General features: G+C 32.6%; 1 protein-coding gene across 2 annotated transcripts; it reads left to right on the forward strand.

Moving 5' to 3' along the window:
* Positions 1–7788: 7788 nt before the first annotated feature.
* LOC122303580 (heavy metal-associated isoprenylated plant protein 23) lies at positions 7789–9066 on the forward strand. 2 transcript variants are annotated; one of them, XM_043115416.1, is made up of 3 exons: positions 7789–7905; positions 8111–8339; positions 8487–9066. In XM_043115416.1, the coding sequence occupies exons 2-3, from the start codon at positions 8183–8185 to the stop codon at positions 8783–8785; spliced, it is 456 nt and encodes a 151-aa protein (XP_042971350.1). In that variant the 5' UTR covers positions 7789–7905; positions 8111–8182; the 3' UTR covers positions 8786–9066. The 2 variants fall into 2 exon arrangements, with proteins under 2 accessions (XP_042971350.1, XP_042971349.1); XM_043115415.1 differs by having other exon boundaries at positions 7805–8339.
* Positions 9067–14652: the final 5586 nt, after the last annotated feature.

Here is a 14652-nt window from a genome sequence, read left to right on the forward strand (position 1 = left end):
ATTTCTTTTTCTACTTCACTTAAAAATTAAAGAATGAGGAAAAAGCATACATGTCGCACCTAACACTCGATATAAATGATTGATATTTGTCTGAATTGGCTTAATTTCAAAATACCTTATCACGTTTCAAGATGTAGGTCCCCCAACTATTTTTGTATCCCTCCTGTCTCAACGTCTGCATCCACTCTTGATCCCTTCAAGATTTGATTTCAACATTTTTTTATATCGATGATCATACAATGAGCCTCGTACACCACATATTTTATATTTTTATTTTTTAAATGCTTTTTTAAATTTTTTTAGATTTATTTTTTAAGATTAATTTAATTTTTTTATTTATTATTCATATACTAAAAAATTAATAAAAAATTAAAAAATTAAAAAAATAGATGATATGTAGTATATTGAATGATGGATTTATATTTAAAATTATATATATATGCGGGAGCACATGCAATTTTATTTTTTTTATTTTTTTAATTCTCTCATTTGATACTATAAGAAAAAAAATATTTTAATCTATATATGGTAACATCCGGAAATAATTAACATATATGTGATCTCCCATTTGCTAAAACATTTGTATTTTTCTTTGAAAGTCATCACCAACTCTTGCACTCATGTCTAAAATAAATACAAACAAAAAAAATCTAGATTTTTGCCTTTACTTTGTTGAATTCAATAACAACAAAAGGAGGCCATGTGATGCATGTGATCGTGCGTCCAAAAGTCCAAACCCACTATTTCAAATGTGAAAAATTATACATTTCTGTCTATTTTCATTCAAATATCCCATCATGTATTGCAAAAAAAAAAAAAAGGATGAAAGGTCCAAGATGAAAAAAGAAAGTCAAATGATTTGAAATCTCCAAGAATTATGATTCCTCATTTCCAAGACACTAAAGAAATGGACTTCATGAATTCTATTATTAATAGGATTTAAATTAAGCATGAATTTAACCCAAAATAAAAAAGCAAGATATGTGAAGTAATTCTATGTCCCATTGCTTTTAAGAAATAGAGTAACATATGGGTTAAAAAAACATACGAATCATCTTGTTGAGCTAATATCCACTATCACCAAACTTCACACTCAATAATTCTAGCAAATGTAAGAAACTAAAAACCTTGGGGCATAATTAACAGACCCAAATTAGCAAACTTTGAGACGAAGAAAAATAACACAATTCCATAAGAAACCAAATTAGCAATAATGATTTTCCATAAGCAACCAAATTAGTGACACGAATGGATTTTTTTTTATCGTTTAGCGGCTAATCTTCCCACCATAGTAAAAACAAGAGCACATAATAACTCTCACCCAAACTATATTATTTTCCACCACGGATAAAAGGCTAAACCACAAGCTGTTCGGATACAATCACAACAAACTGTTAAACCCAATCCTCAAACTAAAAACCTACCATTCTCACGGAAGACTTGGGAGAAACAAACATCCCTAGCTTGTCGCATGTGATCCTGATACAAGGCAGTGAGATTAATTTAAAATTAAACATTTCAGGAAATTTTTAACTCTACCAAACACTTCAATCAAGCAGAGTAATAAAAAACCCATTAGGCTTTCCTAAGCAAACAAATGAAACACTGGTTATGATAAACAAATACATAAAAAACAAGGCACGAAGTTGAAATTACTGTGATCTTTGAGCCAATCGGAGTAATATTCTCCTTCCCCTGCAAACAAAAATCACAGAACATATCATCAAATCCATAAAGAAAATAATACATAAATTAAAAAAGTACAGAGAGAGATAATTTGGGCATTTCGTAGGTATGATTTCTGCTTATTGTCCTCTCAGTTCAAAATGAAGTTCATGATATGCATATGCATGAGTAAAAAATTCGTGATACACATATGCATGAGTAAAAAACAACCAAACACAAAGAGGATTGAATTCGAAATTGAAGTTCAACAAACAAAAATAATAACTTTCAGAAAATGAAACTCAAACCCAATGTTTGGAGTCCTAGATTAAACACAACATGACACGGGCTCCTCTGCTACCGAACCAGAGCTTCCATGCAAGGCCAACCACCACACAGCAAACACAAAGCAAACGGCTCAATCATATACATCATATGCATATATGCAACAGGAAAACAAATTACCAAATAGTTAATAAAAACCATACTGAATAAAAACTCAATAGGGAAAAAGCCACATATGCTTATATGCGTATGACGGAGGATGGATGATCAAACCACGGGTCAGAGATCCGACGCGAGAGACCGTGCTTCACTGACGGAGGCGGTGGTGTCTCTGTTTTGCTTTGCTAGAGGCGAGGGTGTGGCGGTGAAGAGGAATAAGTGGAGAGAGAGAGAGAGAGAGAGAGAGAGAGAGAGAGAGAGAGAGAGAGAGAGAGAGAGAGAGGTTTGTGAGAAATGGGTGTGAATGTCGGCGCTAAAGAAGAAGAAAAAAGATCATAAATGTAAAAGAACTAAAACATCTGTCGGTAAAATAGAAATAAAAACAAGCTATCTGTAATTTTAGCATAAAGTTAAGGGTAAAAATTGGAAATAAAAATATTAGACGAAAACACTATAGCTTAAGTTATTGGTACTTATTAATATAAAGATATATGTCTACATCTCTCTAATCACTTGATATATACCTTCAAATACGAATAAAAACTTGATCATGAGAGGATCTTAATTGATGATGAATACTTGAATTGTCCTTCACCTAAACATCATTTCAATGAGAGGATTTGAACTTCGAGTAATAATATAAATAAATGTGAGAACCATACGTACACATGATGACTTTATCAATCGAGACAAGCTATATGCCTCAAGGGATTAGTTTCTAAAAAATTAATATAAATAATTATCGACTACTAGATCTAGCACTCGCAACAAATCCACTTGACGTCGCCCCACAGTGCTTAATTGATTTGTAATATATACTTTTGCAGGATAGACAATAAATATCTCTTTGGGACTGCCAATTATTTTCGTCTACCTTTGGCTTCTGCATATAGTGCATGCATGTGTGAGTGTTGTCAACAATGGTTACCCATTGATATCATATCATCGATCGACACTACTGCTAGCACGCACCCACAACGAATCAATCTTGGCCACCTCCGATTATATATATTAATATTTAGCTTTGCTCAAATTAAACGTGAGCAAGGAGTACTTTTGTGGCATAAAATATATATCACGGTAAAGAATAATTAAGAAGTAGTGCACCTTTCTTGGACTGAAATATTTGATTTGTTTTAACTTTAAGCAATATATACGTCCAAGATCAATCGAATCTACTAGAAATTATTTATAACTTTTGGTTAAGATTGTGACGTGTTGATCATGAGAAGAACGTGATTTATTAGGTGTTTCAGTGATCAGCTTCTCCATTAGAATAAAGTTGAAAAAGGAAAGCGGAAAGAAGGAATAAAAACGAAAAGAAAAAAGTAAGAGTACTTAATCATGCATGCAATATGGCTGATCATGATCATGTTCAGGAAATAGATTCAGGGCATCGCTTAAATATTACAAGCTGTTTATGCATCTGACTATTGCGTGACATGATACCTAGCTACGTTCAATGGTTATCATGATGCATGGGTTTTACATGGCCAAAAATTTCATGCTCAGTCACTTATGTATATTTCTTATGTACTCTACAAATGTGATTAGTTGCGTCACTTTTATTTTAATATAAAATAACTATTTTGACCAATAACACTACATGCAATGAAATGTACAAAGAATACGTAAAATTAACTGTATTTAGCAGAACTTTTTTATTTTATACCAGACTACTTAATTAAGCTAATATCAATTATCATAGTTATATAGACTCTCTACAAGCGTTTTATTTTATAGCTCCAGTGCGCTTCCTTGTGCATGACACATGCACGATTAATTAACCGCATGAATGGTTGATCAACTATGCCAAAAATTTATAAACAAGTTATAAGATACAATACTCGATCTAAGGGATAGAAGACTCAAACATTGATCATCCCGAACCAACCACTACAACACAAAACAAAAATAAAAAAATAAAATAAAAAAGAAGGATCTTGTAACAATATTGACTAGCTTGGCCCCCTACATGCACCCATTCTCCACGAGGGGAAGCCGCCTATAGCAATTTTGATGCAATTCGAACGCAGAATTGCGATAACACGTCTAAATTAATATTTGTAATGAATTGATTTGTGATTCACTTTGCTAGTACTCTAGATAATTAGTAGAATATATAAGAATTTTACTTGCTCTTTCTCGCAATCTTTGATTAGAAGATAAAATGTTTTTTGTCCTTTGAGATATTTTGGAAGGATTCAATGGTTTTTCATTTGCAAAAGCCATATATATATATAGCTGTATGATGAGTTTGAATCAATCAAACGACGAACGTGACTTCACGAAATTGAATTTAGAATAATTGTTGGAATATATATAATATTTAAAGTATTGTTGTTTATTTTGAGAACGACAAAATAGATGGATGAAAAAGAGCTAGCTAGCTTTAAACTATGATCAGTTATACTACATATTAGAAAAGAGTGATTTAACCAATCATATTAATGGAGTGTATAAAAAATATATACAAAAAATACTGCATATAGAGTTTTTAATAAAATTATATAGTGAAAAAGGTGTGTTCGGTGAGTACTAGTGAATGAGAAAAGAAGGGCTCAACTCTTTTCAAATAAACTAAACTAAATAATGATACATCAATCAACCATAATTTATAAATCTAGCTCCTCTTAAAAAATTGAAAAAATTGGCTGTGAGTGCATGCAGCTAAAGCTAGCTAGCTCTTGTTTGTATGAAATGCTTACCAAATTAATCAACTACTTGGGATTTTCAATATATAATTATATATATATTCTGCTAAATTAAAAAAGAAATGACAAGGTATTAAAATTTTGATAGTGGCTAACCGCTAAAGTTAGACATCCTTGAATATATGGTGGTTGGGGGACAGTGTCCACACTAGGAACCACATTAATGCCATTAGTACTCTTATGTATATTTGCCAGATGCCGATTTGCTTTGCTCGATTTTCGATCTGTTCGTAATTTTTTAATCTCCCTTTAAAAATAAAAAAAGGGAAAAAAGATGGGGTTGGGAGGGTGTTTCAAAGTGATAATGAAAGGTGGGGCTGGGAGGGAGCAGGGAAGCGTCCAACTTCGAAGTTTGAAATGAAGGAACGTACGCTGCAGGTTGATGAAGTTTTCAGTATACTTTTAGCGGATGGATCTGTTCCACTTCCAGCTAGCTGTGCGCTAACCCAAACGCGTTGTGTTTTGTAACTTTTGTTTACGATGGCTGGTCCAACAATTATTATTATTATTATTATTATTATTATTGTTAGAGAAAATAAAGAAATAATATTTAAAGTTGTAGAGTGCATAAATACTACATAATCATTTAAAAAAAATGAATAAATATGAGATTTGCATAGAAAAAAACTATTTCAACCTCAACATGTACAAAATTTTTTTGTTGCAATCAGATAAATGACCAATATCTATTTTCGATAGTTAAGTAGAAGTTGTGATCTATTGATCAATCTATAATCAGTCGCGGTTCGCACCGAAAGTATATTTATAATTAATGATTGGGTGCTGTTACTTGAGGATACGATTATGAAATTGATAGTATCATATCCACAAAAGTATCTGTATGAGATTTCTTATCGGCGTAAGAGTAATGTTATTCATTATTTTAATTTTTATTATTTTCTTATTATCATGAATATTAGATAATTAAAAATGATTTATTATATTTTATTTGTATACTTATCATATAATGTTATATTATGGGATGATAAGATGCTAAAATAAATTTTTTCATAGGCACAAACCGCTGACGAGATAAGACTAGTGGTTTAGGTTACCTTTCAATCACGATGACTATTTGCATTATCCTATGATCCCAAACAATGCCTTAGCATTAGTTTCAACTTTCAACCTTTCCTCACCTCATATTACGTGGTCTTCTGTGATTGTTCTTTTTCGGGGCTAGTTGATTCGGCAGGTGAGTTGCTTCTGTGATTGTTCTTAATTTTACTCGCCTGGCGCATTTTGTCTCCCATTAATGATAAAAGATCAGCCCTTTGCCCGAAGTTGCAGTGGAAGAATCAAATTTAAAGGTTGTCAAAAGTAATTTTTGTTAGGTATGAATAAAGTCATGTATTAATTTATATATTAATATTAATTTTTTTATATTTAAAATTTAAATTAATATTATTTTTAATAAAATTTATTTTTTGATTAATTATATTAAATTAATATATATATTATGTGTAATTGTATTTACAATTAAATTTTTCCTAGTTATCAAAATTTCTAACGCATTGTTAAAAGAAATAATTGCAAATATTGTAAATTTTATAACAGATTGATTGTGGTTAAAGTCTCGTTTGAATATATAAATTATTTTATCTCATTCTATTTAATTATTATAATTTTTTTAAATTACTATTAAAATATAATAAATAATTTAATTTTTTTAAATTAAAAAAATAAGATTAAAAATTTATATTTTAATAATATTTTATTTATGTGACATTTAACTTTATCTTATCTCATTTCATTTATATATCAAATGATACTTAAAAGCCTTTCAAAAGAGTTTCAATTAATCAATGAATCTCATTATCTTTTAGTTGTTTTCTGTATTTATACATTTGTTGGTGGTATTTTAGTTATAATTTGGTAGTAAGATGAGAATTTTAAATTTTAAGATGAAATATTATAATATTATTATTATTTTAGAATTTAAAAAGTTAAGAAAAAATTAAATTCTTTATTATATTTTATATAGAGATTTAAAAAAATTGTAATGATAAGATAAAAATTTTAAATTTAAGATGAGAATTTTAATCAACCAAACCTTAGACGTTGTAAACAATTTTTTTCAAAATGAATTAAAGAAAATAATTATAATCTTATGATTTTCAAAAAAAAGAAAAATGAAAATTAAACTCAAAATAAAGGTGTGGCATGTGAAAGACGACGCTCCCGCCCGCTGTCCAATTAAACCCAGCTCGCCTCTCGACAACAACAGCCAAAAAACAGGGGCTTCGAAGACAGCTCCACACGAAAAAGGGAAGCCAGTTCCTACTCGTCCACTCCTTCCATCTCTGCCGTTGGATTCTGACACGCGTCAGCCTCCTGCGCTCAAGATTCTCGTTGCGTGCTACTTGGTATGCCTTTCATATTGCGACGTGGCAACTGCTTCAATTTCAAAAGGGTCGCCTAACTGTTGGGCAGCTTTTGTTTATTGGCGGGGTTTTTGCTTCTGTCCCTCCTTCTCTACCTTTTTAAAAATACAAATAAAATGCGTTGATTGATGAATTATAGAAGAGTGAAGTTTCAAACAAATAATGTTCGATTCAAAAGGTTTATTGGTAGATATCTATGAATCCTTGAGGAAGAAGAGCATGGTAACCATATTCAAGGGAATTCCAAGAGATGAGATAGTTGTCTTGAGGCTAGCCATATAAATCGAACATCTTGAAGAGTATTAAAAGAGTTTTTTCCTTAAATTACACGAACTGTACTCACAAAAAAAAAACATACCTAACATAGGGTCGAAGATTCATAAATAAATATGCTCTCAAATTCTTTCTTGCACCCTAAGCAAAAGGTTTATGTATTGGGATTGGGAACCGCTAGGATTCAAAGAACAAGGTCTCAGCATAAAATATCAGGGTATTATACTATTATTAAAGTTTATGTTTACTGTTCTGTTCCGGGCCCACGACCTTTTCTCTGTTTGAATATATTTTAGAGCTTATATAAGCAGCAGGCCTGTGCAAAGAAAGACATCAAAGCAATTTAAAGAAGACAGCATTCTTGAAAGCCTATTTATTTGTTTGTTAGAAGGCAAGGAAGGAATAGCGGAATACATTATTTGTAGGTTAGTTCTCTGCAGCTTCTCAGGGCTCCCTTCAAATGCTCTTCTTTTCTATCTATTAAACACCTTAAAGACACTCTCCCTATTCAAAACCAATCTGTGTTCTGTTGCCATCTCCTCTGTCACCAACTCTGTTTTTTTCTCTCTCTCTTATTGTTTCTCAAAAACTTTCTGGGTTTTGTCTCTTTGACCTGTCGAACTCGTGAAGCTTGTATTCAAGCTCTTGAGTTCATCTATCAAATTAAAGAGGCTTTTCTTCAAAGGGATTTTAAAACAGAAAATGGGAGTTGGAGGAACTTTGGAGTACTTGTCTGATTTGATGGCCAGTAGCCATAAACACAAGAAGAAGAAGCAATTGCAGACTGTGGAGCTGAAGGTCAGGATGGACTGTGATGGCTGTGAGCTTAAGGTCAAGAAAGCCCTCTCTTCGTTAAGTGGTACGTTGCATTTCCCTTCCAATCTCTTCTTCCTGCGTTGCATATTTCGTACCATGTCCTTTTTTTGGTTCTTTCTTTCTTTTGCTTGTTACAAATGATAACACACTGCCATATCTGATTAAAAAAAGAAATTCTATGCTTTGGCAGGAGTCAAATCAGTGGACATAAGCAGGAAACAACAGAAAGTGACTGTAACTGGATACGTTGAAGCAAGCAAGGTGCTGAAGAAGGCCAAGTCAACAGGGAAAAAGGCAGAGATTTGGCCTTACGTTCCTTACAACCTGGTGGCTCAGCCTTACATTGCTCAGGCTTATGACAAGAAGGCACCTCCTGGGTTTGTCAGGAATGTAGAGAACACTTCCAACACTGGCACTGTGACAAGATACGAAGATCCCTACATCAATATGTTCAGTGATGACAACCCGAATGCATGCTCTATTATGTAGCCAAAGAAACAATTACCAGACCTTCTGTCTTGTCTACTTCTCTTATTACTCTTACCTATAAACCATTGTAATATTCCAATGTAGGGGGGCTTAACTAGTTAATTTTGTTTTGGGATTTTCTTTTTATGTAACAAGTGGTAAGAAAATCTGTAAGCTAATCTATGTTTTCATTTCTTTTTCTTCTTCTATGGAGAGTAATCATGAGCAGAAACTATTCTGTAGTTTTGCAATTTCAAAGAGTGGTTTTTGTGGGCCTTGAAATGTGGAATGATTTTTGGGTATTTGGTGGGATGCTGTGTTGAGTTGTTATGAGGCACATATTGTATAGCTACACTCGGTTGTCGTTATCCATGATGTTATGGTTTCTCTTTTCTGCCTGGCATGACTTTGGCTTGTCCACAGCTGTAATTCACCTTAAATCCAAGTGCAAGCTGGCTGCTATACGTAGGTGGTGGCCATGGATGCTTATTGCTTACCATATCTAGGTAGGGGTTATTTTATGAGACCAGAAAGAAAGCTGAGTGACACATAGAAAATGACCCATCCTCACATGCCAAGGTCTTTGATGACACTCCAAGATACAAATTACATAGGCAATGAGACATGAGAAAGATAAGCAGAGATTCTGAGTTACCAAAGCACAAATCGTATTGGGTACAAAACAAAATGGTGCAAATAATATTCTCAGTCAAAATGGCTTTTTGATTGCCAAGAATTTTTAGCTGTATAACACTTGGGATGAACTTGGAATTTCAAAGCAGGTTTTTCAAGAAATTTAGAGAATAAAAGATCCTTTGGAGCTTGCTAGAATTCCGAAAAGATGCTGCGGAGTTCAAAATATATCAAAACCATCTGGCTTCTTGAGAGAGCTGAGGTAAAGAAAAGCATATCTTGAGCTAAATGTAGAGGAAGAATCATCTTTACTTTCCGCCAGAAGCCTTCCTCTGATCCAAAGGAAGCGTAAAGGATGAAATCAATCCCAAGAAGGGAGAGATTCACGTGTAATATCTGAGTCTACTAAATTAAGATAGAATGAATTGAAATGGAAGTTAAATAAAATATTATTAAAATATTATTTTTTAATATTATTATTATTTTAAAATTTATAAATGTTAATTTGTTTATTATAATTTTATATAAAAATTTTAAAAAATTATAATAATAAGATGAGATAAAAAAACTTATTGGATTCAAATGAGACTTAAGTATCCCAACTTTCTCTATCAATGAGCAATGAGGTTGAACTAATATAGAAATGCAATGGAATGAGCACTTTCCTCTGGTGCATTGTTTCCTTTTTCTTTATTTTTTAATTTGTTTTTTTCACTTTTGAAGATGTTTATGAATAACCTACACAAAATACTTCCTTTTTATTCTTATTTTCATATATAATTTAAGGAAAGGACAGCCAAAAAAAAAAAAAAAAAACATGCAGCGGACGGAATAAAGCCAAACTTACTGAGTTCTTGCTCATCTGTGATCTGATTTGGGATAATATCTCTGTATGGTAACTACGGTGATGATTTTAATTTTTGTGTGAATTAATGTGGGTTTTGATACGGTTGAGTTTGAATATTGAAATGATTTAAGGTGATTTTAAATAATTTGAATTTATCTATAAATAATAGTATTTTATAAATATTATTAAGATGCATTAAAATATAAATAAATTGATATATATATATATATATTTTTTTTTAATGTATCAAATATATTGAAATAAGTGGAGCGCCTAATATTGGTCTAATTTAAATTTTTTATAAAAAATTAAAAAAATGAGTAATGCTATTAATTATTAATCATTTAATATTATCATATTATAAAATAACAAAAAAAAATAAGAATATTGATGGTAAATAGATTTAAAAAAAAAAAAAAAAAAAAAGATAATTCAGCTCATTGATTTGAAATGAATTGATAGGATCTTGACCTCTTATCGCTTTGGCAATGCCCTCGATGCCAACGCATTGCAGAAGAACTTAAAGGAAGAGGAGCGCCAGACCAAGCTTACACGGGTCATCTAGCCGTTCCCACATCATTAAAGTCTAAAATTTTGAAAAGAATAATGTTAAAGTGACCGACCACCTGAGGGTGTTTATCCCCTTTTATTTATTTATTTTTTTAGAATTAAGGAAGAATTTTTTTTAATGAATTGACGAGTTTTTTTTTTTAAATATTTAAAATGATTTAAAAAATACTTTACAAAAATTAAAAAATATATATATATATAAGATTTTGCCTTATGGGTGGGGGCCACTTCTCGGTAGCCCAAGCCGGGCCCTTTTGAAAATGGGACTAGTCAGAGATAAGACACAAATACTTGTCAACCGCTACAAAAATCAAAATTTGAAACCAATATCTTCTGCTGCCTCCTCCTCTTTTTTTTTTTTTTTTTTTTTTTTTTTTTTTTTTTTTTTAAAAAAAAAATCTATATATCATTTAAATTCTTATTAACATTCCATCATCATATAATATTAGATTATTAGAGGATAGATTTAAAAATAAAATATAATATATAATTTTTAATTATTTAAAACCACTTCATAAAAAAATAAAAATTAAAATGACGAGTAACATTATTAGAGAGGAGCGGTGTTTGAAATAAAAATTGACAATAATGCATATTCTTCTTATTAGATCAAAATCACATTATACATATACAGGTCATGTTGCAAGCCATGTGCCAAAGAGACACCCAATTTGTTAAATCAATAAGGATGATCAATTTACCTCCAAAATAGAAGAATTTCCATTCCAGATGGAGCTTGATACCAGTCCTACTCCTACTTGGAGAACAAAAAACAGTCGGAAAGCAGTTGGGTTAGGCAGCTTGCCCTTTCGAGAAAGGTGACTGGTGTCAGCCATGAGATTCTTCTGCCATTCAATTTGCTCTAAAGCAAGACGCACTCCCGTGCCACTTTGAAACTCATTTCTATTTTACAAAATCAGAGGAGAGGAAGCATATCAGTGCTAGTGTACAGTTAAAAGCAAATAGTGCAAACCCATTCACAATCTTGTGCAATACCAGTCTTCATTTTAGATTGACTCCTTTATTCTTTTACGAATATACATCTCATTTTTTACCTAGATGTTTAGTACCAAAACTGTATTAAGACATCAGCCTCCTAAAAAACAGGTGCAGGGAAGAATGTTTTATCAAGGTCTCAGGGAGATGCGTGACACGTACTTCAATTATGTGTGACGCTACTGGTTTCCCCTGTGCCATTTTGACAATGCAGATCCTAAAGGAAGGCCAATCCATTGCAGGTCTATGGTCTGATTCTCAGGCTGTGTGCGCAGATGGTAAAGTTCGTATCAGGTCCTGAATGTTCAGGTTACCGTCGATCTAAACTTCTATCTTAGAATGAGATTTTCTCAGTTTGCCGTCTAGAATCTTTCTTATAAAAGATTCCAATTCAGGATGTGCAAGAAACTCGCCTGAATTAACTTCATGGGCTTCCCATCTATATGCTACCGAATGAATGTAGGCTTCCTTCATTTTCTGTTTCCTTTGTAGATGGTGAAAAATTTAATATCATTAGAAGAGTTGCATTGGCAGGTATATTGCAGTCACCTATACAAAGAATAACATGGGTGTCAGTATAACCTAAGCACCCTACCAACATAAGCATGTCATAATCATGATACAGTTAATAACACTCATCCAACCAAGGAGATTTGAAATTTATCAAACCTTACCCATTATTGCAATCTGTCAACTAGTTCAAGCAGTGAATTTATCCAGCCTATTGAACCTACCTGAAAAGCATCCTGCTGGATCTGGCCCATATGCTAATTCAGGAGGAATTTGAAGCTTACGTTATCCACCTGTTTTAGCCACAATGACAATTATTTCTGAGCAAAAGAGAAACAACCCATAGAGACAGTTTACGTAGAGTATTTGAATTTTATATATACATTGAAGTTCAGAGCAAATCTAAGTGGATGGTAAGAGAGGATAATATCTCTTTCTGGTATGATAATTGGAGATATGGTGGTCCTATTAGTGGACTTTACCCGATTATCAAGAAAGTGAAAAACCTATGTTGAAAATCAAAGAATGTTGGATTGAAAATAGGTGGGATATTCCTTTCTTGGAAAGGCTAGTGGGTCAACAAAAAGTTTTAGAGTTGTATCAGTTCTCGGATAGGAGAAAGGATGGGCATGATGTTCTTATTTGGCTGAAGAATAACAATGGCAAATTTACTACAAGTAGTTCTTGGGATTGTATCCGTGTTAAAGCTCATTCTTTACCTTTGGCTCTGTGGATTTGGCATACAAATCTTCCTAAGAAAATTTCTATCATGATGTGGAAGGCTTCTTATAATTGTTTGAGTGTGAATGATAAGATTAAGAAAATAGGCATCCCTTTAGTTTCTAAATGCAATTGTTGTGTCAGGGTCCATATGGAGGATTCAAACCATGTGTTTTGTACTGGTGATTTTGCTAGACAAATTTGGCGTTAGGCTGCGATTCATTTAGGTGTTCATATAGGTGTTTTCCAAATATGGCAAGAGCAAATTAATTTCTGGTTCCGTCATGCTGGGAAGTCTTCTCAATTACGGATTATTTTTGGTCTTCTCTGGTCTATTGTCTCTTGGTAGCTTTGGGACAGGTGGATTCAGCTTAATCGATTTGACGTGTTATTAAATTATGGATTCGTAGGATTATTTCTTTATTTATGGAAGTCTCTAGGGTCTCTTCCCGTGTGTTGCTATTTTGCATAGATTGGAAATTCTGATTTTATCTCCTACTCTTAGGCAAGTTTGTGTGGTTGGGTGGACTTGGCCTCCAAAGGGTTGGATGAAGCTTAATTATGATGGAAGTAGCTTAGGAAATCCTGGGCCGGCTGGTATTGGGGGGTAATCCGTGACAATTGTGGAAGGTTGCATACAACTTAATCTGTGTTCTTGGGCCAGGGGTCTAATAATTTTGCTGAGTTAAAAAGTTTGTTGGAATGGATTCAAAGGTGCTACCAGTTTGGTTTTGATAATGTTGAGATTGAGATAGACTCTTAACTGCTTGTCAATTAGATTACAAAAGGAGATTATAATATTTGATATTTAGAGAATTTTTGGAAGGAATAGCAGGGTCTCTTGGGCAGTATGGAGTATCGTTTGACCCATATTTTTCATGAGGGTAATGTTGCGGCTGATTTTCTAGCCAAATAAGGTACTGGGGTTCTAATATAGATTGGTCTATTAATAGTGATAATCTTATAGAAAATCAGAATTGATGAAAGATTCAATGCATAATTTTCATATACAGTTTCTGTTTTTATACATAGTACATCAACTTAAATAAGAAAAGACTTTGAATACAAATAATTACAATTAACTCTAAATCATAACTGAAAATAACAATACAAAGATTTGCCTAGAATCAAGCTTGTAAGAACTAGGCTGCTGTCCGTGAGCTATCATGACTATTATCTGTAATATGCCCCCTCAAGAGGTGTGTTCCATCGACAACACCAATCTTGATTGATAGCCTATGAAATCTTTGACGAGATAAAGTCTTGGTGAGCAGGTCAGCAAGTTGGTCTTCAGTACTAACATGCAAGACATTTAGGATTCCTTTTCCAACTAAGTCCCGAACAAAATGGAGATCAATTGCTATATGTTTCATACAGGAGTGAAAAACTGGATTGTTTGAGACTGGAATATTAGAGCTGTGAGAAGCCATAGGATCGAATGTTTGACAATCTCGTTAGAGAGAAGAGTCTCTTGATACCATATAGAAAATCAGAATTGATGAAAGATTCAATGCATAATTTTCATATACAATTTCTATTTTTATACAGAGTACATCAACTCAAATAAGGAAAGACTTTAAATACAAATAATTACAATTAACTCTAAATCATA

Source organism: Carya illinoinensis, chromosome 3, assembly GCF_018687715.1.
Source record: "Carya illinoinensis cultivar Pawnee chromosome 3, C.illinoinensisPawnee_v1, whole genome shotgun sequence".
Classification (NCBI taxonomy): Eukaryota; Viridiplantae; Streptophyta; class Magnoliopsida; order Fagales; family Juglandaceae; genus Carya; species Carya illinoinensis.